Raw genomic sequence first — 26946 nt, forward strand, 5'->3', positions numbered from 1 at the left:
ATGTTTAGATTCGCTTTTTAATTCTTGGGTTAATTAACTTTTTAGGTCATTATTTTATACGAGTTCTACTTTTAGTCCTTAAAACAAATTAACGGGTCTTGGTCTTTTGAAAAAATTCATATATTATTATTCTTATAATTTTCATTTTTTCACAAACTCTGAATTCTTATAATTTTTTATAAATATAAATTGATTTATTAAAAATAAAAATACAATATAAAAATGAGATGAAAATATTTTAAAATAAAAATTAATTAAAATAAGTTATATTCATTTATTTTTTACTCATAGCTACACGTTTGAACTGTAATCATTAATATTTTGACATTGTATCTTTTAATTTTTACTAAAAAGTTACATATTTTTTGCTTTTTTCCTTTTTCAACAATAATTCGTGTACACAATATTGCATATCTTAGGTTATAAGTATTCTATGAAATATTAATATTGAGGGCTTGAATATGTGAACTGAAAAATCATATATGCTATCAAAATATTAAATTGAATAACACAAATGGCATAATAATTAAAATAAACACTTTAATATTAAAAATAACCAAAAAATATATAATAAAAAATTATTTATAATTTTTTATTTTATTATCCCAAACTAATAAATAAATAAAAAAACTTCTCATCTAGCATCCCACAGTAATTTAGTACTATTATTATGAATGTCTTCCATAAGATATTACTTCCATATTTTTCTGCTTGTGTCATTGCCGATAATATTTGAGAGTTTGTTATTAATCAGGTATTTGATTTAATTGTTGCTTGAGCATAGTTGATGATATAACTATATAATGCAATTTTCTCTTTTGGTAATTGAAGTAAATAAGGTAAATGCGGTCACCATAACATTATTTAGGTGTTTATATTTGTATTTCGACATTCTCATAAGTATTTTTCATCTTTTCTACAACGCTTTAAATAACTTTTCAATTAATACAACTTAAAAATGATTGAAGGCTTCCTAAGCATTGGTTAAGGCTCTTGTTTGAATTAAGAATGAGATATATGTTAAGATATGACACAAAATCACTTCGTTTATATTCAGATATCCTTTATTCATCAAATAATATCTACCCATAAAAGATAATTATATAAATGATTTATATAAAACTTTTGTCTAATTTTTTTTTAAAATTTATTATTTCATTATAATTCATCTCTTGTTGATCCACTTTAGTGGGAACTTTCCTCTTTATTATATCTTTTGCGTAAAGGATCTGAGCTGAATTTCACTGTTACATATGTTGATTTGCTTATTTTTCATCAATCTGAACTTAATTTTTAAAAAACTTTATCAAATGCACAACAAAAATTTGCATTTACAAATTAAAACCTACTTTTAATTTTGAAAAATTTAAAAACCTAAAACCAAAACCAAAACCAAAACCTAACCAATTAGGCAATAGGAACATGGTTTCTCGTCAGAAAATTGAGTTGACCGGAGGAGTTACAGGTAGGTAGCTGAGCGCAAGGCATAGAAATTGCTCTTAATTAACGTAATGTATATCAGAAACCTGCTGTAGTGTGCTGTGCGTAGTAATTCAAAATTTGTGGTATAGCAAATGGCGAAAGTTTTCTGTGATTTTCGGTTTCTTCTCTTGATTGCAGCTGGCGTCTTCATCTATATCCAGGTGGTGTCTGTCTCCCTAACCCTAACTATGTGTTTGTTTCCCACGGCACTGTTAATTTAACCTGTCATTTATACTTGTTCAGATGAGGCTTTTCGCAACACAATCAGAATATGCTGATCGCCTCGCTGCAGCTGTAACTCAACTCCTCTGCTCATATTAATTTATATTCTATATTTCCATAGCTAGTATTTGGTGGGTCATCAATATCGTTGCTAATTCTTGTTTCACAGATCGAAGCTGAAAACCATTGTACAAGTCAAACGCGATCGCTGATTGATCAGATTAGCTTGCAACAAGGACGAATTGTGGCCCTGGAAGGTTTGCTTTTTATTAATTAATACTAATTGCGGAATGTTGTCTTACATTTATCTCTGTTTGCATGAATATCTTGGTCATACTAAAACGTTCTCCTTCACTCTAACCGTTAATGCTGGGGGTTACAATAATTCAACAAAAGAAAAGTGTTTAAGCTATAGAAACTCTGTTATTGATCTGGGGAATGAATTTTCTCTGGTGACGTTTACAATCCAGAATATTCAAGCTCATGAGTTGATGGGTGGCCTGTGGATGATCTATGAACATTATCTGTGTAGTTGCGATTCCTGTACTTGCTGGTGGAGTAGGATTACCCAGAATTACTTCCCTGTATTGGGAATAGGGTGGGGAGGACAATGAGGAATGACAAGAGTCAAGAACACAGTGGAGCAACGCATAGGTCGATTTGCTGGGCTCTGAGTTGATGTTGATCCAATTAAACTTCTGCTAGTCTTGGTCTAAGTCAGAAGGAGGAGGTTTAGGATGGTGTCCAAGGGAATCCATGACTCCATCTCTTGTGTCTTTGCAGAAAATTTGGACACTATCTCAAAGGGTGACTAGACAGGCCACTGCCAAGAGAGGGAGGTGTAACTAACAAGTATTGCAGGTCAGGATGCAAACTTGGTGGAAGCTTTTGCCAAAAAGGAGCATCCCATGCATGGTGATCCTTGCATGGGTAGCTTGAACAAGTTTTAAAGCAAGAGGAATTCTTATGGTTCCAGAAGTCTTGAAGTCAATGAATATAGGATTGAGATAAAGAAACATGAAGCAATATTGCTGACCATAATATGTAGGACGTAGGAGTAGAATTTTGACTGGAACCAATAATATTTTCCTTGAGCACATATGCATTATTACTTATTAGATATAATACAAGTGTAATATATTGCAGTTTAGACCCATATAATTGTGTAATGAAGTTATAAAGTGATCACAAAGATAGTTGTTAACAAGATAAAACCAGATCTCTCTAGGGTGGTACCCCCAACTTTGTACCATCTAGGTGCATTCATGATAAAATAGTAATAGCTCTGGAAATGCTCCTTTCTATGAGAAGAATGAAAGGTAGAGTTCATAAAAGCCTATGATAGGCTGAACCATGGCTTCATAAAAAATGTTACTGTGGAAGTTGGGTTCCCTAACCATTTGGTAGAGGTTACAATGACTAGGTGGCAGGCTGTATAACAACTTTATCAACACTTGTTTTTTGGAACGACTCTATAACTAAAAGTTTCATGCCTAGTAGAATAGTCCATCAAGGTTATCTATTGTCCCCATAATTTCTGAGGACTTTTGAGATGGTTTCTGGACTCAAAATTAACTTTGCGAAAAGCTGTTTCGGTGCATTTGGAATGACAGATAGGTGGAAGATTGAAGCAGTCAGTTGTTTGAATTGTAGTTTGCTGCCCATCCCGTTTGTTTACCTAGGCATACCCATAGGGGCAAACCCTAGAAGGTGTCACATGTGGAATCCTATCCTTGAAAAGTGTGAGAGAGTTCTAAATAAGTGGACGCAAAGACACCTTTCATTTGGGGGGAGAGTGACTCTTATTCAGTCCATCTTAACATCTTTGCCTATTTATTTTTTTTCTTTTTTCAGGATTCTTAAGAAAGTGGTGGAGAAGTTAGTGTCTATACAACGAAGATTCCTATGGGGAGGTGGCACAGATCAAAACAAGATTGCTTGGATCAAATGGGAGACAGTATGTCTCCCAAAAGACAAAGGGGGACTAGGAATCAAGGACATAAACACATTCAACATCGCATTGTTAGGCAAATGGAGGTGGAATTTATTTCAGCATGAAGGTCAACTGTGGGCTAGGGTCCTCGAATCTAAATATAGAGGCTGGAGGGGATTGGATGAAGCACATCGAGACAACCATGAGTCCATTTGGTGGAGGGATCTAAAGCTGGTCTTTCAAAACTTACAGGGTGTGGGGATGCACAACAGCATTGAGTGGAGGCCTGGATGTGGAGATAGAATCAAATTTTGGGAGGATAAGTGGATGGATGGAGAAGAATCACTTGCAGCAAAATACCCCAGATTGTACCTAATCTCATGCCAACAAAACCAAATTATCCAGCACATGGGAGGCTATAAGGAAGCAGATTGGGAGTGGAACTTTTTATGGAGGAGGCCATTGTTTGACAATGAGATACCAATGACTGTTAATTTTTTACAACATATTGAAAGCAAGCCTATCCAGATACACAAAAGAGATGAGTGGGTGTGGACAGCAGATCCAAGTGAGCAATACACGGCGAAAAGTGCTTACAAGATGATGAGGGGGGGGGGGGGAGACATAGATGGGACACAGGACAGGGCTTTTGAGGAGCTGTGGAAGCTGAAGGTTCCAATCAAATATGCAGTGTTTGCTTGGCGGTTGCTTAGAGATAGGTTGCCAACTAAAGTAAATCTACTCAGGAGACAAGTAGAGATCGTTGATAGGACCTGCCCATTTTGCAGAAGCGCGGAGGAGGAAGTGGGACACTTATTTTTTCACTGCAGCAAAATCATCCCTATTTGGTGGGAATCCTTGTCTTGGGTGAACACTGTGGGAGTTTTCCCACAAGATCCAAGACAACATTTCCTCCATCATGGATCAATAGTGGCTGATGGATTAAGGATTAATCGGTGGAAATGTTGGTGGCTGGCTGTGACCTGGACTATTTGGATGAAAAGGAATGACATAATATTCTCCAATGACTCTTTCGACAACAACAAAATGATGGATGAGGCAGCTTTCCTCATGTGGACATGGCTCAGAAATTTGGAGAAGGATTTTGTAACTCATTTCAACCAGTGGTCTAGTAACCTTAGAGAAGGGTTTGTGTATCAATAGAGGATATAATCATAGATTAATAGTAGCATTTAATACCATAGTATGGCCTGGCTGTGGTTCCTCACCAGACTCCATTTAGTCTGTATTGGAACCAGAGTAAGGACATTTATATAGCTGTACTTTAGTACTTCTGGTACTCAATTTATCAATATATATTATATGTTTGCCGATCAAAAAAAATAATTTCTGTCCTCTACATGGACGAGTTATCTAACATAATAGATGTGGGAAGGGTGATTGGATATCTTATAGTGAAGGGGATAAGGTTCCTTTTATTATCACATCTCATGTTTGGGATGATTTGTCTTAATTTGGATGGGCTGCTATGGAGCAGATTGAATGTACAAAGACATCTAGATGCTTTTTACTAATTATCCAGCCAAAGGGTAAATACCAGTGAGACTAATATTTATTTCTCCTTCAATGTGACAAAGGAGCTCAAGCAGTTTATAACTCAGATGTCAGAATATGTCGAAACTGACTGTTTGGGGTGTTATATTGGAATATCATTATTGAAGGGGCACTTTGAATGGATTATTTTTAGAACATTTTTTATAAGATAAAAATTGGCTTTCTTGATGGAAGACAAGGCACCTGTCCCTAGCTGGAAGGGTAATGCTAGCTGTTTTTTGCTGGAGCAATACCCATTTACCCCATGGTGATTATGTTTTGTACCTAGAAGTATCATTTTGGGGATAGAAAGGCTGCAGAGGAACTTCATCTGGGGGCATGATGAGCAATCCTGGAAAGTCTCATTCATAATTGAAAGAGTACCCTGTGACTATGTAAAGGCAAGTAAGAAAGGGGACTTGGGATTAAAAACCTATCCCTCATCAACCAGTTTTGTGCAATGAAGATGTGATGGAGGATTATGGGTGGAAGTGCTGAAAGGGATGTATGGTAGGGAGTAGGGACTTAGATTTCCTAACTTCTTTTATAGTCAAACAAACATATTCCATGATTTGTGTTAAATTTAAGGACTACATTGTTGAATGGTCTGAGTTTCAAATTACATTATTGAAGTGCTTGAGTGAGATTCACTCAGCTGATCTTATATATATATATATATATATATATATATATATATATATATATATATAAGTGGAGTCTGAAACAGAAGTACAAATCAAGAGAAAAAGGCTACAGCCCATGACACCTAACTCAGAGATAGATACAACAAAAGTTAGCTTTATAAAGCTGTACAACAAATAATAAAACAACTATTCTAACATGGGAGTTACTACTCTTGTGGTTTTTCATTGTTATTTCTGTTTCTTGTTTTGGGCCTCTGGTTCCCCTTTCTGAAACAAAAAAATTGTTAATAGTCGAATATATGAGCCCTATTATTAGCATTTAGAAATGGGTATTTTGGTTTACTTGTTTATTTAATCTTTGGCCTCCTCTGCATATGATATTTTTGTCAGATTAAATTGGTCGTTGTCTTGAATTCTTTCAGAAGAGCAGAAACGTCGAGACCAAGAATGTGGACAAACAAAGTCTCTTGTACAAGATCTTGAAAGTATGCTATAATTTAGTAAAAAGGTCTCTCTTTTTTTGGGATGGTAGTGGTGGTGGTGGTGTATGCCTTTTTCTATCTTTTCTACATAACATGTGATTAAGGGGGCATTTGGAACTTATATGGTTGTGCTTATGAATTTGACTTATTATTTTCCTATAAACTCTTTTTAGATTATTTCAATAAGCTTATGAGTAAGATTTTGTTTAATTAATTAATGTTTTAATTAACTTTTTAGTTCCTATAATATAAGGGTCTTTTTGCTTTTGGTCCTTATTAAATTCTTTTGTTGATTCTCATCCCTATATATATGTATGTATGTATATTTATAGAGGACATATCATATGAGAGGAAAGTATCTTATATGAGAGTGAGATGATTAATTCCAGACCATATAACTAAACATGGACAGTCAAGATTTAATGTTATGTGAGCACTTAAACAGTCATGTGACTTTTTGACATTAAATCTTAACCCTCCATGTATGATTATATGACTTAGATTTAATCCTCTCACTCTCATAATGTTTTTTCATGCAAGATATGCTTTCTCTCACTATATACATACATACATATATATATATATATATACATACATATATATATATATATATATATATATATATATATAGAGAGAGAGAGAGAGAGAGAGAGAGAGGGAGCATCAAGTTACTCCATTTTGGAGTTACTCCCCACTCATTTTCTTGAAACCTAATGGTTCTAATAAGTAACTAATCTTAACCATTGGATTTCAAGTAAATGAATGGTGAGGATGGAGAGTAACTCTAAAAGAGTTAATCTTAGAGTACCTTGATCCTTCCGTGTGTGTGTGTGTATGTGTGAGAATGGAGAGTAACTCTAAAAAGAGTTAATCTTAGAGTACCTTGATCTGTGTGTGGTTAGAGTACCTTGATGTGTGCGTGTGTGTGTGTGACCTACTGTGCAACTGTAATAAACAACTGCACAACAATGCGATTCTTCATTATTGACACAACATATTTGACCATTTGAAGCTGTAAATTGTCATAATCAAACTCTTCCATTGTCAGTTTATGATCAGGAAACTCTTCATGAATCCAAGCTGTCAATCAAATATATTATTTTTGAAGTTATGCATCTTACATTATATGCACTCTACATTGTTAGTTTCATATAAATACAAACATATTTCAATAATGTCCTAAATTTTATAAACAATCTAATGATTTTTTTGTATATTAGTTATCCAAGATACTAACCATTCTATTCTATAAATAAACATTTCAGGAAAAGACCTGCAGAGGCTGATTGATAAAGTGCAGGTTGAGCTGAATGTTTGACAGTCTGCTCTGTCTTCTATTCCTCTTTCTAGAGTTTATTGTGTGATTCTCTGTGCCGAACGTTTTAGGTTCCGGTGGCTGCTGTTGTGATCATGGCATGTAATCGTGCTGATTACCTGGAGAGGACTATTAATTCTGTATTGAAGTATGCATCATATTATAACATTTGATTTTTTAATCTTTTATACTTGATAATGTAAGCATTTATTTTGTCCATCTGAGTCATGATCTACTTAGTTTTACAGATACCAAAGGCCCATTTCTTCAAGATATCCTTTATTTGTATCTCAGGTATTTTGTATGTTTAGCCTTATTTTGTCTCCCTGAAATGATTGAGACATTGTCAATATTTTGTAAATGCAAATTGAACATAAACAGCTGATTGTGGTCCTTTATTATCTATTCAGGATGGATCAAATCCAAATGTTAAAAGTAAGGCTTTGAGCTATGATCAGTTATCTTATATGCAGGTATATACATTTACGTAAACGAGCTGTACTTTGAAAATCAGTTCAGTGTATCTGTATCCTAGTATTTTCAAAGGCCAATTGCATATTAGTGCGTGTAAACTGATAGTCAGCTATAATTGTGATGGTTACTTTAAATTTGTTAATGATCAAAGACTAGCTCCTTAATTATTTATAATTATACTAATAAGATAAGTGTGCAAGCCAAGATACAGAAATTTGCAAGCACTCTGTTTCTTCAGCCTGAATTGGATAATGTAAATACAGATGGGGTTCCGTTTCACAGATTTATAGTTTTTTTATTAGGAGACAAGAATCAGAGAGAAAACAAGAGAAAATGATAGAACGTGAAAAAATTACATTGACAGCGAGAATGTGAAAATTGTATTTATTGCCTTCTTGAATTTCTCCAATTGCACTTCATGTGTGAATAGTAGGGTTTCAACTTCGTCAATTGAAAGAGGATCAAACCTGCTACTAATTAGGGAAACTGTAGATTTGTATTCTTGAGGTAATCCCTGAAGAATGATATGAAGCTGCTCCTTTGAAGAGACAACACCAATCTCTGTTAGAGCATCAACTAAGGCCTGAGTACGGAGAAGGAACTCAGAAATTGTTTGAATCTCCAAAGTAGTACTATGTGAAGCTGATGAGCTTTTGCATTGGCGCACGATTGAAAATAGGAATGGATGTTTCTCCCATAGTTGCCATGAAGATCTGCAACTAATGGCGCACGTAAGCATATTGCGTGAGATCGATGATTGAAGCCACAAAAGTAGAAGCTGGTCTTGGTGTTCCAAAGTGAGGTAGGAATTGGAGATGTGACCAGCATCACAATCTGAAATTGTTAGGTATTTTGGTGGAATTTAGAGATTTACCAGATAATGGTGTAATTGATGACCTTTTATCACTAATTCCACACCATAAGAGATAGTCCATGGTCCTATTTCTCAGAAATGCAGTGCAAGAAAGTAACAGAAGGGTGTCAAAGATGAGGCCTGTGTTGGTGGCAGAACAGAATGAAGAGGTTCAGCATTGAAGGGTAGAGAAGGAGGATTAGAATTGTGATTGGAAGCCATGGTTTAGGGTTTGCAGATCGCACTATGCTCTTGATACCGTAATAGAATTCGAAGAGAGAAATTGTATTATTGAGAGAATGAATTCAACCTGTACAAAACCAGAACAAAATACCTAACTGAACTACTGCTGTAAAGATGTTGAGAAAATAAAAGATACACAGTAGTAAAACTATACTCCAATAAGTAAAAAAAAAAATCCGTCATGGTGCTTGTTATCTTTGAAAAAGTGGGCTATTGAATTTGTCTAGATTGCTTATCAAATGAAGAATCAAAGATCTTGAATTCAGAATTGCTTATGTAAAAGTATGAGTTGGGGAGTTCCTTAGTCTTACATAAAGAATTAAAGATTATTCATTTTCAAATTTCTTGGCATAGTGATGTGCTAGAAATATAAAACTAATATTGTGTTTTCACAAATTATTTTGATCTCTATAATCTCTGATTTGTGGTTATTGAGGGACCTAATAATTTGATAATAAAAAACCAGGTTCTCTATAGTCTGCACTAATAATAATAGTTTGATGCAGCACTTGGATTTTGAACCAGTTCAAACTGAACGGCCTGGAGAGTTAACTGCTTACTACAAAATTGCACGTAAGAGTTTTCTTCTTGATTTCCATGTGTTCTCTATTTAAAAAGAATATTCAATTGATTCCATTATCAGGTCATTACAAGTGGGCTCTAGATCAACTGTTCTACAAGCATAACTTCAGCCGTGTGATCATTCTTGAAGGTGAAATGGGCTATATCTTTTCAACACTATGTATTTTTTTAAGGCTTAATTATTAATTTGGTCCCTCAATTATTTTAAAAAATATCAATTAGGCCCCTCTATTTTAGAACGCTCCAATTAGGTCCTCTAATTTTAAAAAATGCCCCTATTGTATCTTTTTTGTCTAGTTAAACTGACGCTGTTAAGATGTGAATTGTGACAGTTTTCCTTATGAATAGTGGCGATTTTTAATCGCCACTACATTTATTAATATTATTTTAAAAATTAAAAAGCTTCCGCTTGTATTTTTTCTCACCTTCACCCCCATCATGTACAACGATAAGAACCACACTCCAGTTTTCAGAACTAAAACTGCAATCAGAATCCTAAAAAGTGTAAGCAGAACCCAAACCACCCCCAAATCAATCATAATCAGAACCCTAACCACCCTAAGGACCGCCACAGCCATGATGGTGGCGGTGCACGTTGTTACCATTACCAGAGGTCGTTTTCCTCCCTTTCTCTCCCTTGTGTGCGTTGCTGAATCTTGCCAGTGCCAAGGTGGACATGGTGGACCTCATTGGCGCCCACAACATTGCAGTGAGGACCGACAGTGCAATGGTGGTGGTGTTGTGTTTTGAAACACAAATCAAAACCCCTAAACACGTAATAGGGATGTGTAACAAAGGGATGTGACCAAGGCTGGAGGGGTTTTGCCGATTTGATGGTGAAGAGGATTCGCTGGTTGCTGGCATTGCAGTGCCTGAGAGTGACTTGGAGGAATTGCAGGACGGGACTTTGTTTGGTGGTGATGATGGAGTTTGAGGGTTTCAGCCTGGCAAGGGCCTTTGACAACGCATCCAATTTGAATTTTAAATTTTTTGTTTCACTTTTTTTTAATTATATATATATATATATATATATATATATATATATATATATATTAATTTTAAATTAATAATAAATATAGTGGTGCCACTATTCATAACAAAAACCGTCGGAATTCGCAAATCTAATGGTGTCAACTTCAATTGGATGGAAATGACCTGATTGAGCCACTTTTTAAAATTAAAGGTCATGATTGCAGCGTTAGGAAATAGAGGTACCTAATTGAGCTTTTAAAATTATTAAGGGACCAAATTAATAATTAAGCTTTCTTTTTAATCTTTTTATCATTGGTAAAAACATGGAAGCTAATACTACAATTTTATCCAATCTCAGATGACATGGAAATAGCACCTGATTTCTTTGATTATTTTGAAGCTGCAGCGACTCTCCTTGACAAGGATAAGTATGTTTTCTAGAATTGCAGAATGCTGAATTTATTTTCTTTTGATTCGCTACACTAGTTTTTTAAGACTTTGGAATCTCTGTTGATAATTTTTCTATTCTAGATCCATTATGGCTGTTTCCTCATGGAATGACAATGGACAAAAGCAGTTTGTACATGATCCATGTAAGTTTATTCATCTGTAGGTTTTGTTTATAACACTGTCACAACTCACAAGTTTGTCTCTAATTTATTTTCTAATAAAATTTGAATTATGATCAGATCATGGTTGATAATGTGATAGGCTATTGCTTCCTGATTTTTCTCCATGATTGTGGTTGATTTGGTTTCCTCTTTGTGACTAATTCTGTCTATAAATCAATGGCTGTACTATTTAAAAAGATCTAGAGAAATAAAAGATTTCCTTCTCTTTTCTGATATGGTATCGAAGCTTTGGCTCTGAACCTTGCTATCTCCAATGGTGAAAATGGCAATGACCATTGCCTATTCATTCTCTTCATTCACCAACCACAAGTGAAACTGCAACACCACCTCTAGTGAATGATCATGTGGAGCCTCAAACCAGAGGTTCTGCCACACTGATGAAGACCCAGAAAAATTCTAATAAGAAAGAAATGCTTTCCAAATGACCTCTGAAATAGAACTTTTCGAAAACGTGAAGGACTAAAATGAGTCTTTTGAAACATAAAGGACAACATAAAACACAAAAACATAAAGGACCAAAACGATAATTTAGCCTATTTGATTTCTCTTGTTTTAAGTTTCATGAATTGAACTTAGGGAGGATGATTGGCAATGCTAGAGAAATCAATGAACTCTATTTACTTGAAGATGAAAGTGACCTGAGTGGACTAAATCAAAGTACATGGCTTAAACTCTGCTATTGTTTCTAGGGATAAAGAAATAATGTTATGGAACTATTGGCTAGGCTACCAAGCTTCACTATTAACTTTATGAAACATTTGTTTTCTGAATTTTTTGAAAAAAAATTTCCATCTCTTAAATACCTTTGGGGAGAAGCCATATTAACAACAACCTATTTAATTAATACAGTTCTTGAATTTCAAAACTCCTATATAGGTATTTCTAAATTATTTTTCCCAAAATAAGTTGTCATCAACTCTATCCCTAAAAGTACTTGAGTGCAGTGCACTGTTTTTGTTCACCACCATGAACCAAACCAAAATAAACTAAGTCCTTAAGCTGAGAGGAGTGTTCATTGGGTAAGTCCTTATTCCCTCAACCTAGCTCTAGATACCCTGTAAAATGAGAGAAAATATAGAGGGATAATAGACTGAAACCGTGTGTCAAAGTACACAGCAGATACTCTATTTTATAGTGGTCATTACAATAAATACTGATAATGAGAGGATATTCAGTTTCCTCTGAATCAGATATGTTTCCTATAAATCAGATCCTAATAAATCTATAAATTAAATATTTCTGATTCTCAACAACACATTCCTTAGTGGAGACTTAAAAAAATAAGTTTTTGTTGATGCTCCACCTGGGTTTGAACAAGAGTATAGTCCAAAGGTTTGTAAGTTGAAGAAGGCTCAAGATGTTTGCTTAGTTTATTACAAAAATTGGGATATTCCCAAGGTCAAACAGATCACACTATGTCAAGCACTCATCTAAAGGGAAGGTTGTTATTCTAATTATCTATGTTTGATGATATTGTCCTTACAAGAGATGACTTATTGTTGGAGATAAATAAATTAAAAAAAAATCACTTTCAACAAAATTTGAGATAAAGGATTGGGGTCATTAAGATATTTTCTTGGAATGGAAGTGGCTAGGTTGAAAAAGGGAATTGTACTATCCCAAAGGAAGTACAACCTTGATTAGCATGAGTGGATGTGGACCAGTTGACACAGCATTGATCTTTATAAGAAACTTGGAGATGATTTGGATACTGGCCACCATCAAAGACTTGTAGGGAAGCTGATTTACTTATCTCATACAAGACCTTATTGCTTTTGCAGCATGTCTTCTAAGTCAAATCATGCAATTTCCCTATGAATAACATCTTGAGGCAACCTATAGAATCTTATGGTACTTCAAGATTGCTCCAGAGAAAAGGTCTTTTTTTTTTCTTTTCTTAAAAAAAGTCAATGATGTCGACTGGGTAGGTTCGGCCATTCTATTTCCTATTAATTAGTAATTGATTGATCTTGTAATCAATACCAATTAATAGGAAATAGAATATTCTATTAAATTAATAAATACAATATCAAGAATAATATCAAAACATAATCTCACAGATAGAGGGTCTACTTTAGGGTATTGTACCTTTGTGTATGGCAACCTTGTCACACAGTATAGAACAAAATATAGTTTCTAAAAGTAGTATTGAATCTAAATATAGATCAAGGACCCAAGGAATTTGTGAGATGATGTGGCTAAAAAGAGTTCTAGAGGAATTGAAACTTGAGAGTATCAGTTGACCCATAAAGTTGTATTGTGATATCAAGGCTGGAATAAACATTGCACAAAATCTAGTGCAACGTAACAAAACTATAATTCTAACCTCATCAAAAATAGCGTCGAAAGATGTGAATTGGTTTCATTCCATGAAGGAGGGGATGAAAGCGCTTAAAAGAAATGGAACATGGGAGATTGTTGACAAACCATATGATCAGAGACTAGTGGGATGCAGATGGATTTACACGATCAAGCATTAATCAAATGGTACTCTTGATTGATGCAAAGCAAGACTAGTGGTAAAGGGATATACTTAGACATATGGCACTGATTATTAGGAGATGTTTGCCTCGATAGCAAAGATGAATTCTACTCTCTGTTGTTGCCCACTTTGGGTGGGAAATCGAGCAATTTGATGTCAGGAATGCTTTTTTGCATGGAGACTTAGAGATGTCCATGGAGATTCCCCTAGGTTTTAGCTCCTTCAGTGGAACAAATAAGGTATGCAGGCTAAAGAAGGCTTTATATGGGTTAAAATAGTCACCACGAGCTTGGTGCAGAAGATTCACAAAAGCAATGATGCCCATGGGTTATAAGCAAAGCCAAGGAGATCATACACTTTTTCTAAAACATTCCCCAGGAGGTAATTCACTGTTCTACTTGTGTATGTTGATGATATAATCATAACAAGAAATGACCCAATTGAGATGTGACTACTAAAAAAGAAGTTGGCTGCAAAATTTGAAATTAAGGACCTAGGAAAGCTTAGGTATTTCCTAGGGATTAAGGAGGAATACTCAAAGGAAGGTGTTTTCATCTCATTGAAAATATGTGCTTGACTTCCTAAGGAGACATACAAACTTGGGTGTAGATCCATTGGTGTTCCCATTGATTAAAATCATAGAATGTGTAATGAGGAAGAAAGCCCCAAGGTTGATGAGGCCTAGTATCAGAGACTTAGAGGGAAGCTTATATACTTTGCTCACACCAAGCCTGATCTAGCATATGCAGTTAGTGTTGTAAGCCAATTCATGCATGATCCAAGAGAAGAACACACATTGACTGTAAACTGGATACTCCAATTTCTCAAAGGTATTATAGGGAGTGAGCTCTTGTTTAAATGGGGAGGCAATCTGACTTTGATGCAAACTATGCAGGATCAGTAACTGGTAGGAGATCCACATCAGGGTATTACATATTTTTTTGGTGGGAATCTTGTAACATGGAGGAGTAAGAAGCAAAATGTTGCTCGGTCAAGTGCTGAAGGAGAGTTTCGAGCTATGGCCCAAGGAATGTGTGAAGTATTACAGATAAATATTGTTCTAGATGATTTGAACATAAGGTATGAAGGCTCCATGAAATTGTTCCGTGACAACAAATTGACTATCAATATTGCCCATAATCTGGTCCAACATGACAAGACTAAGCATATTTTGATACACCGACATTTCATTAAAGAGAAGTTAGATAGTGGGTTGATGACAACTACATATGTTCCTTCTGGGCATCAGTTAGCAAATGTATTAACCAAAGGATTATCAATGTAGTGTTTTCTATAGCTTACTTCCAAGATAGGAATGATTGGTATCCATTCTCCAGCTTGATGGGGGTGATGTAAATATTTAATGTTTCCTAATTTTGTATGAAATATTCTTTGAATATCATTTGAAATTTATTAATAATGTAGATATTATTCATGTGAGAAGAGAGACACAAATAATTTTTGAATTTGCTTGAGTGATGATTCCACCCTGCAGAATGGACTTATTCAGCCTTTGCCTTCCATGGTCAAAATTTTCTTTTTAAATTCACTCAAACACTTAAAAAAATACAGGATTTCAATGCATATTTATTTTGTTTTATGAACACATGTTAAATTATGTTACCTGCATAGTAATGAGTTTCTAAACATGAGATCATATACTTCCTCTGTTAACTTTTACAGGTATGATGTGTCCAAAAATAAATTCATGTTCTTGAAAATATTATGTTGTCTTGGAAGATCTCTGCTACTATTCTGATGAATTTTGTTTGATCTAATCTGCAGATGAACTTTATCGCTCAGACTTCTTTCCTGGATTAGGATGGATGCTGGCCAGATCTACATGGGATGAGCTATCACCAAAATGGCCAAAAGCATATCCTTAATATTTCATTCATTCATGTTTGTGTCTGTCATTTTTGTTTATTGGGAGTATTCCGAATAAGGAACTCTTGGTAAAAATATTTATCATATAAGAATACTAATTCTTAGAATTTGTACTTAAGGCCCAATTCAATCCCACAAAACCAGTTTATAATGTGAGGATGGTGCAGTCCCGTTGAGAGGTGATGTGCGTTGAGCCGTTAACGTTTGGGTGGGGCGTCCAGATGTGGTGCATGTCGGGTTTGGGTTCGCGATGGCATTTTTGTGGTGTGGAGGTTGCAAAGAGGTAGGTTGGGTGTAAACTGTGAATAGGGTTGTGCGTTGAGAGGTATTTGGCAATGAAGAGGTTTCTTGCCTAAATTTTAGACTTGGGCTGGGTTTGGGTCAGGTCATGCAACCCAACCCATTTCTCTTTAATTCTTTAAAATGTTTTCTTCAGAGCAGTGGGCTGCTTATGGACCGGGTCAACTGTCCCAACTGATTTATTATTAAAATTTTAGGGTTTCCCCTTTTTTTGTTTGGGCCTAGATCAGGTCCAATGACCCAACTAGGTCATCTTCCTTTCGACAGTTGCACCCATCTTCCGCCATAGCTGTTCTGAACACCATAACTGCAACACGGATAGCAGCTGCCATTGCGCGCCATGAAAAATCCACAAGGCCACCGATTTTGTATGGCGGCTGGTAGGATTTCCGCTACTTCCTTCCACCATGGCACTGTCATGGCCGCTTTTTAACAACGTGATTACACCCAGGAATAGACATCTAGGGCATGGACTAATAAGGGTGGCCCAATAATAGATCTAAGATAAGCTTTGATACTTTCTTAGAATTTTCTCTTAAAGCTCGACTCAATCCCACAAAATGACTTGAAAGGTGAGGAATTCAACACTAATAACCATTTGGAGCAGTTAGTCAAGCTAATAAATTGTACATAGTCATATCAAGTGCTAATTTTTCATTCACATTGATTTTTTTAAAGGGATATTGATAGGGACTTAGGTAATATGGGGTGCCTAAGTCTCACATTGAGTAAATATGGAATGCTCGGTGGAGACCTTAAGTAGTTGGTTCTCTCTCCTTAATAGCTAGCTTTTAAGGGAGGGTTCCCACGGGATTGGATGCTTATCAATTGGTATTAGAGCCTTCCATCATGTCTCTCAGATGTAAACAAGCAATGCACGTGATGACATCAGCATTGTAGTGTTTGCTCGGGACTAGTCAAAGGACTAGTGCACAGCCAGCTCATGTGGGCTCTCCAACTACAATAGCTAGCTTTTGTAGTGTGACTCTCCCAAGCTTCTTATAAGATTTCCTTATTTAGGATTTACCCATGTTTAATTTCTGTAGAATTATATTTGTACATAAATTTTTCTTTGACAAAATTTCACTTACTGGGATGACTGGTTGAGACTTAAAGAGAATCACAAAGGACGACAGTTTATCCGGCCCGAAGTATGCAGAACATATAATTTTGGTGAGCATGTAAGTTTGCTAATTGTACTCAGAAGATCGACCTTTTATACCAATAAGTTATATTCTGTAGAACCTTTGCAGGCTATGAACCTCATAATTTAAAGAATATTTATTGGTCTAGTAAAAACAAATAAATTTGTGCTGCGTGATAGACTTTTTATTTGCAGATGGCATGCATTCATGGGTAATCTGGAGTTTTTTTTTTTTTTTTTTTTTTTTTTTTAGATTTGGAAGTTAGAGAGAGAAACAGAGAGAGAGAATGAGAGAGATAGATAGAGAGAGAAACAGAGAGAGAGATAGAGAGAGAAACAGAGAGAGAGATAGTGAGAGAGACAGGGAGAAGGAAAGAACGCAAGAGAGGGCGAGAGAGGAAGGAAAGGTGAACAGGAGAGATAGAGTGAGAGAGAGTCGAACGGAGACTTGGAGAGAGAGAGGTCGCACCAAGTTTAGAGATACTCGGAGTGTAAAGTTTGGCAGAGAGCACTCCAACAGAAGGAAGGTGTCTAGAAGAGGGGGATTCACATATGAAGCATATACAATCTTTGACGATGATGGAGAGCAACGTAACACTCGGTCTAACCAACAACAGGGTGCATGGATAAAAGTGAAGAGCAGGAGAAGGGATTCGAAGAAGCCCTTGTCAGAGAATGCAAGGGGTGTAGATGGACCACATGCTTCCGATCGGCATATCAATCGCGGAAGGGGAACATTTAGTTCTTGGAGGGACAGACCAGACATAACCTCCTTTTACTTTTCTCATTTCCCTGATTCTGTCCGAGAACAGGAACTCTGGAAGATCTTCCAAGAGTGGGGAAAAGTATGGGAGGTTTTCATTTCTAAGAAGAGGAACAAACAAGGCCATAGATATGGTTTTGTACGTTTCAAAGGGGTGGAGGATGAGGATAGGTTGGAACGAAGACTTGATAAAAACATATTCATAAACGATATGAAATTGTTCGTCAATAAACCAAAATTCCAGCGAGGAGGCTATAAGGTTGATAAGAAGCAAACAGGGATTAAAAGCAGTATAGGAGGTAAAGTCATGCAGGACGAACAACTTGACTTTCTAAAACAGCAACACACTTTGCCGTCCAAGACAAAGACATATGCGGACGTGGTGAAGCAAGATTTTCTGCAGGGAGAAAAGGGGATACAGGGGCTCACGATGGGGAAAGCACTAGCAGACGCCAAAGTAGCGACAATAATTATTCAAACAGAGGAATCAAGGACAAAGTGGCTTGATAAGGTTTGGGTGGGTCATCTAAAAAATGAAGGTATGTTCGAGAGGGTGGGTGAGGAGCTACAGGAGATGCAGGGATTGGGTGGAATAGAACTGAAATCGGCATATTGGGGAGAAGATATGGTTATTCTTCATGACATAGACGAAGAAACTGTTAACACCATAAATCAAAAGGAACTTCTTACAGGTGTGACTCCTTTCTCTTCCATCCAGAAATGGTCGCCGGCGATGAAGCCGTCATATCGCTTAACATGGCTTCTCATTTGGGGAGTTCCGCTGCAAGCGTGGGACGCACCACACTTAGCAGACATTGTGGCGTCATGTGGCGAATTGATGGAACTAGACCAGGCAACGGAGGACAAGAGGAGGATGGATATTGCTCGAGTTTTGGTCCGCACGAAGGAGAGACCTTTCTTGGCTAAAACGATGAACGTTGTAGTTGATGGGTGTCGACATTCGGTGGAGGTGAGAGAGGATATAACTTCTGGGTGGGGAAGAAACAGCTGGCTGAAACCAGAGGAAGGATTCTTCTCGTCACCGTTCTACACAGACTTGGATGACGAAGACGACGAGCCAAACTCCCTTAACCAACGCCGTAAATCCCCTGATGGACTCCCGGTCAATAATATCGGCGCTTTTCCCAGCCAAACGCCGTCGTTGGCTAAGGGAGACTATCGGAGGGGCCGTCGGGACTCAGGGTCCCGTTCGCGGAGAAGGAACGTAACTTCCGGCAGCAATGCTGACGTGTCGCCATCTTGTTGGCGCACGCTTACCCAGGTCTCTAAGGACCTCAGCCACGCCACGCTGGATTTGAACAAGTGTAACGGCTCTTTCCCTACGAGTTTGCATGGTTATGGAAGGTATGAGCCTAGGTCTCCATGTCCAACCCAACTTCAGATACCACTTGAGGAAACTGCAGCGGCAGGGATCTCGTTGAAGACCCATCGGACAATAGATGTTGGTGATATAATGAGAGACCAAGGGGCCTTGGAAGAAGAACCTTTAGTCAACAAACCTGATGAATTTCCAATGGTCAATAAGGTTTCAAACTTGCTGGGCATGGATGATAGGGACGTTGTATCGCATTCCCAATGTGAGAAGAAGGATGTAGATATTCGGAAGATGGGCCTGGTGAAGACAAGCCCAGTTAAAAAAGAGAGCAACTCCACTTCTGCCTTAAAAGTTTATAGCAGAAGAAAAACATGTCATATAGCAAAATCCATGGCCCGTTTAAATCTTGGCCCAATTTTAAATGAAATTGGAACAAAAGGGGATACAAGGGTGATGGTAGCAGGTAATTCCTTCGAATATAATAAGGAAGGGGTTGACCTTTGTGACTCTCAATCTGGTCCTTTGACCCCTAAGCAGGATCACCAACCCCATAGTCCTATTCCCCCAAGTAGCTTTAATAATGATTTCAATGGAGTGGAAGGTGATCAGCATTGGGAGATAGCTCGTCAATTGGGTATATCTTTTGATGAAAATTTTAAAAACAGGGGTAAGGAGTTTTTGGATGAGGCTAGTACAAGTCATTCAGCTGCAGCAACAACAGAGATGGGAAACAACACAATTGCTCCATGAATATTCTCTCTCTCAACTCTAGAGGTTTGGGTAGTGGAGTCAAGAGGTCAGCTATTCGAAAATTATCTCTGGCCAACAAGATTGATGTTCTATGCATTCAAGAAACTAAGAAAGACTCCATTGATAAGAAGCTATGTCAATACCTGTGGGGGGATAGTAATGCTACTTGGGAATGTCTTCCTTCTACTAATTCTGCTGGTGGCCTGTTATGCATTTGGAACAATGATTCCTTTGTGGTGAATAGGAAGTCAGTGGGGAGTGGTTTTATTTTGCTGGAAGGATTGTGGGTAAAGGAAAACAAGAAAGTCATCATTATTAATGTTTATGCGCCTTGTGATATACAAGGGAAGAGAAATCAATGGGAAGAGATTCTGCTTTTGAAGTCCTCCTATCAAAATGAATTGTGGTGTATCTTAGGAGATTTCAATTCGATAAGAAATCATAATGAGAGATTGAGTTCATCTCAGAATCTGGCTAATGCATCCAGTATTGAGGAATTCAATTCCTGGATTTCTCTTATGGCTGTAGAAGAGGTTAGATCTATAGGTAGAAAATATACCTGGATCAGACCTAATGGAAGTGTTATGAGCAAGTTGGATAGGTTCTTCATTTCTGATAATTGGTTGACTCTTTGGCCTGATACAACACAGTTTGTACTAGACAGAGATTTTTCAGATCATTGCCCTATCCTTCTAAGATCCAAAAGTGTTGATTGGGGTCCTAAGCCTTTCAAGGTCATGGATTGGTGGCTGCAGGACAAGGGATTTCAGGAAATGGTGACCCTTAAATGGAGCAATTATCACCCTAATGGATGGGGAGGATACGCCCTCAAGCAAAAATTGAAGTTCATTAAAGCCTGCATTCGACAGTGGAGTTCATCCAATGGAGTTATTAATGCTAAGAAAATTCAGGTTTTAAAGAAGGAGTTGAATGCTTTGGAGGCTGGTATATCTAACAGAATTATGAATCAATCTGAAAGGGAGCTCAAGAAGTCTCTTCAGGAGCAATTATGGCAAGCTGCTAATGCCTATGAATCTATGTTGAGGCAAAAGGCTAGAGTGAAATGGTTAAAGGAAGGGGACAGAAATTCAGCTTACTTCCACAAGCTGATAAATCATAGAAGAAGACATAATGCTATTCAAGGATTGATCATTGATGGGGAATGGGTTCAAGACCCTAGTAGGGTTAAATTTGAGGCTTTCAATCATTTTAAAGAAAGATTTTCTGAGCAGAATTTCAATAGACCAACCATGGATGGTGTGCAGCTACCTTCCATTGGTCAAAGTGAGAATGAAGCCCTTGTGTCTAGATTTTCTGATGCTGAAATAACCTCAGCTGTGTGGGACTGTGATGGTGATAAAAGTCCGGGCCCGGACGGGCTTAATTTCAATTTTATCAAGAAGTTTTGGAAGACTTTGAAGCCTGACTTTATGCGTTTCATGGATGAGTTTTATTATAATGCTTCTTTCCCAAAAGGAAGCAATGCCTCATTCATAGCTCTTATTCCCAAGATCAAGGATCCCCAAGCTTTTAACGATTATAGGCCAATTTCTCTTATAGGCTGTGTCTACAAAGTTGTATCCAAGGTCTTGGCTAATAGATTAGCCCTTATTCTACCTCAGCTGATTGATGAAAGGCAAACAGCCTTTATGAAAGGAAGGCATATTTTGCATGGAGTGTTGATAGCTAATGAGGTTATAGCTGAAGCTAAATCAAAAAATAAACCTTGCATGTTCTTCAAGGTTGATTTTGAAAAAGCTTACGACTCGGTCTCTTGGGGCTTTCTTAATTACATGATGTTAAGGATGGGTTTTTGTGAAAGGTGGAGAAAGTGGATCCATGGTTGCCTTGCTACTGCATCAGTTTCCATTTTAATTAATGGAAGTCCCACCTCGGAGTTTGCACCCAAGAGAGGTTTAAGGCAGGGTGACCCCCTTGCCCCCCTCCTTTTTAATTTGGTGGCAGAAGGGCTCACAGGTTTAATGAGGACAGCTATATCCAAAAATCTGTACAGCAGTTATCAAGTTGGAAGTTTGAAGGAAGATATAAATATTCTGCAATATGCAGATGACACTCTATTCTTTGGTAATGCTCTTTCAGCCAATGTCAGAGTTCTAAAGTCTATCCTATCATGTTTTGAGTTGGCTTCTGGACTCAAGATTAATTATTCAAAAAGTCAGTTTGGATGCTTTGGAAAATCTGAGGAGTGGTGTAGAGATGCGGCTCTTTTTCTCAACTGCAGGCAGATGGATATTCCTTTCTTATATCTAGGAATTCCAGTGGGGTCTAGTCCAAAAAGTGGGAGTGTTTGGCAGCCTATCATCAACAAATTTCAGACCAAGCTGGCATCTTGGAAGCACAGATGCCTTTCTATGGGGGGCAGAATTACCATTATCAACTCTGTTTTGACAGCAATGCCTATTTATTTGTTGTCTTTCTACAGAATTCCCAAAAAAGTTGCTCAAAAAATAGTAGCTATCCAAAGAAACTTCCTTTGGGGCGGCGACAATGACACTTCTAAGATCCCTTGGGTTAAATGGGATACAGTCTGTTTATCAAAAGCCAGAGGCGGATTGGGTATTAAAGATTTGAACAAGTTCAATGAAGCCTTACTAGGCAAATGGGGATGGCAGCTGGCAAATAATCCCCATCAGCTTTGGGCAAGAACTTTAGTGTCTATATATGGGGGATGGCAGGCCTTATTACATGGTAGAGGTAGTGTTGACAATTCTCCTTGGTGGAAGGATTTAAAATCGATCTTCCAGCAGCAACATCAGAATAGTTTGGCCAATAACTTGAGGTGGAAGGTGGGTAATGGGACCAGAATCCAGTTTTGGAAAGACAAATGGAGGGAAGATGATATAACCCTTAAAGACAAATACCCTGTTTTATATCAGGTGAGTCAGCAACAGGACCTCACTATCAATTTAATGGGTCAGAATATTGACAATGGGTGGGATTGGAAGTTTCAATGGAGGAGAAATTTCTTCGATCATGAAATTGATACGGTGGCAGCTTTCATGGATGAGATTGATGGGGCTCAGATTCACTCTTCTAGAATGGATTATCTCACTTGGAGGGCTGAACCTAGTGGATCCTATTCCACAAAGTCAGCATACAATTTCCTCATGGAAGACGGCGGATCAGATTATGAAGATAATGCTTCCAGGTTTATGTGGAATTTGAAAATTCCTCCAAGAGCAGCCGCTTTCTCTTGGAGAATCTTTAAAGATAGATTGCCTACTAAGGCTAATTTAAGAAGGAGGCAGGTGTGCCTTCCATCATATTCCTGTCCTTTATGTGATGGAGAGGAGGAAACTATTGGTCATGTCATGTTTGATTGCACAAGAACTAGATGCCTTTGGTGGGAGATTTTGAGATGGGCTGACAGAGTGGGTCCCTTCACCATTGATCCTAAAGATCACTTCACCCAATTCTCAAGATGGAGTAGCAAAAGATGTATAGACAATAGATGGGCAGTGCTTTGGATAGCTCTATCCATGACTATTTGGAAACATAGAAATTCAATGGTTTTTAATAACCAGAATTTCAACTCCGAAAAAGTCATGGATGAAGCTTTATTCCATTCATGGGCCTGGTTAAAATGTATGGACAAAGATTTCCATATCCATTTTAATCAATGGTCCACTAGTTTGAGGGAGGAGCTGTCTTAGGGATTGATTTTTTGTTTCAGATAACGTTATCTTGTATTTTTCAGATGGGTTAGGCAATTTTGCCTTGTACTCTTTTTCCTGTATGCAGTACTCCTAGTACTACATTATATATAAAATTATATATAGATTTTTGCTGTGCAAAAAAAAAAAGGATACATTTTTTTATGCTAAATGTTTATTTTTTGCATATTCATTGGCTGAAGTTCATGATGTTTCTTACAGAATAAATTTTTTGTTGTGTTGGATACTCTCTATATGTCGTGTTTCTAGAACTTTTAACAGCAAAAATCAGACATCTATCTGTCCTTTTAGCTTCTTTATTGTATTCAATTACTGGTTTCTTCAATAGGGTGGCTTTGTCTGTTCATTCTTGTAAGCATTATTTCTTGTATTTTCTGTTTTTGTTATGTTTTTCTAGGAGAATATTCCATTGTCCTTTTAGTGTAGCTTATCCTTCCATTCATTAAAATGATATAGAGAGCTATAAAAAGTTAAAACAGATATCATGGGTTCTCTATTTTACTGTTTGAACTTTCCATTTACTCTAAAATCCTTGTTCATGAGTTTTGTTCATGCAATTTTTACAAGTCCTGCAATATTTACAGGGTTCTAGTTTGGGACAGTTTTTTAAGCAATTTCTTGAGCCAATCAAGCTGAATGATGTCAAGGTACACCTGCTTTATGAAACAATACAGTCTTAAATATGTTTCTTATTATTAGAATGATGCTATTTCACTTTTTGGATTTTTGGAAGGTTGATTGGAAATCAATGGATTTGAGCTATTTACTGGAGGTGAGATGCTGCATTCTGTTTGGTGTCCGAGCATTTGTAAATGAATTAAGTAATGGTATGTGAATTTTGTTTTGCCTTTTCCAGGATAAATATTCTATGCACTTTGCGAACGTTGTTAAGAAAGCTACACCTGTCTATGGAGCTGACATGGTTCTAAAGGCATATAATATAGATGGCGATGTGCGTATCAAATATGAAGATCAGTCAGACTTTGAAAACATTGCTCGCCAATTTGGTATATTTCAAGAGTGGAAGGTAATTCAACGATTTTTATTCTTTACTTTAAAAGGCTAATGCATCATATTATGCAATGGAGAGTCCTGAATTTCAATGCCTGATTATACACTGGATTAGTTTTACAATCCAACTACCCTAGTCTGAGTCCTGGATGAAATTTGAAACGAAAAGCTAGGTTAGAAACTTCTGTGTCTATACATATTAGAAGGCCGTGAGTTCTGCATCAATAGTCAGGCATGCTATGGTAGTTAGTTTTCCCAAGTTGATCAATCAAAGGTTAAAGATTCCTTAGAAGTTTTCCATTTGTTTGGTTGGGTAGGATGGTGAATAGTAAATGCAGTAATTTGAATCAAAGCTTGAATATATTTGAGAATACATTTAAGATGTGTGGCCTGTAGGTGAATATATTATTGGTTTCATCGGATCATGCATGTAGGTTGTATGTGGTGTAGCTGTGCGTAATGACCCTTGTCTATGTTTCCCATCTGTTTTTTTATGCCTTTTTCTTCTTGTGGATAGATCTAATTTTATGCTACATTTTTTCCCTGCATTTGGCAATTCCCAGGATGGTGTGCCCAGGACAGCCTATAAAGGAGTAGTCGTTTTCAGATATCAAACCTCACGACGTATATTCCTTGTTGGTCCAGAATATTTGAAGCTACTTCAGATCGAAGAGTCTTAATGTTGGATGAGGAAGAGAAATATCCACAATGTAAGAGTAGTTGTTTTCAGATATCAACGAAGTGTTGCGGAGTTATTGATATTGAGCTTAAAGTAACATACGATAGGGATACTTCTCATTGTCAAATCCACTGCCTAAAAGAGGCTATGATCTGCGCTTTAAGCGCTAAAAAATGCACACCAGAATGCGCTGGAACAAAATTATGGCCACCATCCCGAGTATTTTTTGAGTGGAAATTTTGTCTAATGATGCCGTGAGGTCCTTAGCGTGGCCATGGGAATCTCATGTATCCCTATTCTTCATTCATGTGACAGAAAGCTCTACTTTTAATGGCATTGTAGATTTGCACTCTCAAAAAAAAACTTTTTTGCCACTCACACTTCTAAATTTTCTTCTTTCAATAATGCTTTTTAGCAAGTGTGGTTTTATTGTTTTGAAGTTTATATTCCAAGTATAAATTCGTATACTCTACAATTATATTTTTAGAAGATATTTATTACACTTACTGTGATCAAACTTTTGGAAATCTATTTGCATACTTTGGGATTAAACTTCTAAAGGTTTATTTATCAATATTCCAAATTATTTTTATAGTTTTGGAAACATAATCAAGAAACATGATTATATCTTATTAGAGCATCTCCATGCTGGTTGCTTATTTTTAAACACGGTTGCTTAACTTTTTTTTTTTACCATTGAAGATGATTTATATGTCATATTAAGTTGCTTAAAATTAAGTCTTGGTTTCTTATGAGTAAAAATATTTTTTTTCATTTAAGGGAATAATTTAAGAATTACTTAAAATTACCATTTGAGAAAATTTGAGTTGTTTAACTATGATGTGACATTGTAGACCAATTAACATAAGGTAAACAAATTTAAAGTGAGTTTCTTATATTTTACCCATTCTTTAGACCTTTGAAATGTGTAACAAAAAGAGCTTGTAGTTTAATTCTGAAATGTTTAATAAATATATTTTTTTATGTGTAACAAATTTTCAAAGTTTAATCTTGAAATATACAAATACCTTAAAATTAATTTTGGAAGACAAACTTTTACAAAGTTTTGAAAACTAAATTTTGGAAGATAAACTAATAGAGAAAGGAAGACAAAGAGAGCTTATTGTTTGAATGTGTGTAATATTAGGAGTATTCTGGGGGGAAACGAGAGTGAATAGAAAAAAAAGTGGAAAAAAAAACATGTACTTAATTTAAGCCTATTATGAGTTCAGCCATAGGAGAGAGAAAAAATGGAGAGTTCTGCGAGGGTTTTTGGTTCTCAACGTAAGGCTTCTAATGAGAAAGAAGACCTACTCCATCATAGTACTGAAAATGCCAAAGTGAGAGAGGATGCTGGCTCTGATCATCTGATAAAGATGGAAGGACGTTCTGGTTTACAAGGAGGTTGCAACAAATACAATATGCTTACATGTGTTAACAAGTATGAGAATATCATTGTGAGGGACCGAAAGAGCATTTTCCAAAGAATAAATTTTGCAAAGAAACGGTGA

The 26946-nt window shown here is 36.6% G+C and overlaps 1 protein-coding gene across 2 annotated transcripts; it reads left to right on the top strand.

Annotated features, from left to right (window-relative positions):
• The first annotated feature begins 1335 nt into the window (after positions 1-1335).
• LOC114414388 (alpha-1,3-mannosyl-glycoprotein 2-beta-N-acetylglucosaminyltransferase-like) lies at positions 1336-25840 on the top strand. Of its 2 annotated transcripts, XM_028378633.1 has the most exons (18): positions 1338-1643; positions 1726-1776; positions 1874-1961; positions 6258-6320; positions 7583-7617; positions 7704-7780; positions 7881-7926; positions 8043-8105; positions 9709-9775; positions 9846-9914; positions 11115-11184; positions 11288-11349; positions 15656-15746; positions 17145-17238; positions 24330-24392; positions 24479-24517; positions 24602-24772; positions 25320-25840. In XM_028378633.1, exons 1-18 carry the CDS (start codon positions 1575-1577, stop codon positions 25434-25436), a joined length of 1335 nt encoding a protein of 444 aa, XP_028234434.1. In that variant the 5' UTR covers positions 1338-1574; the 3' UTR covers positions 25437-25840. The 2 variants fall into 2 exon arrangements, with proteins under 2 accessions (XP_028234435.1, XP_028234434.1); XM_028378634.1 differs by lacking the exon at positions 6258-6320 and having other exon boundaries at positions 1336-1643.
• Positions 25841-26946: the final 1106 nt, after the last annotated feature.

Source organism: Glycine soja, chromosome 6 (assembly GCF_004193775.1).
Source record: "Glycine soja cultivar W05 chromosome 6, ASM419377v2, whole genome shotgun sequence".
Lineage (NCBI taxonomy): Eukaryota > Viridiplantae > Streptophyta > Magnoliopsida > Fabales > Fabaceae > Glycine > Glycine soja.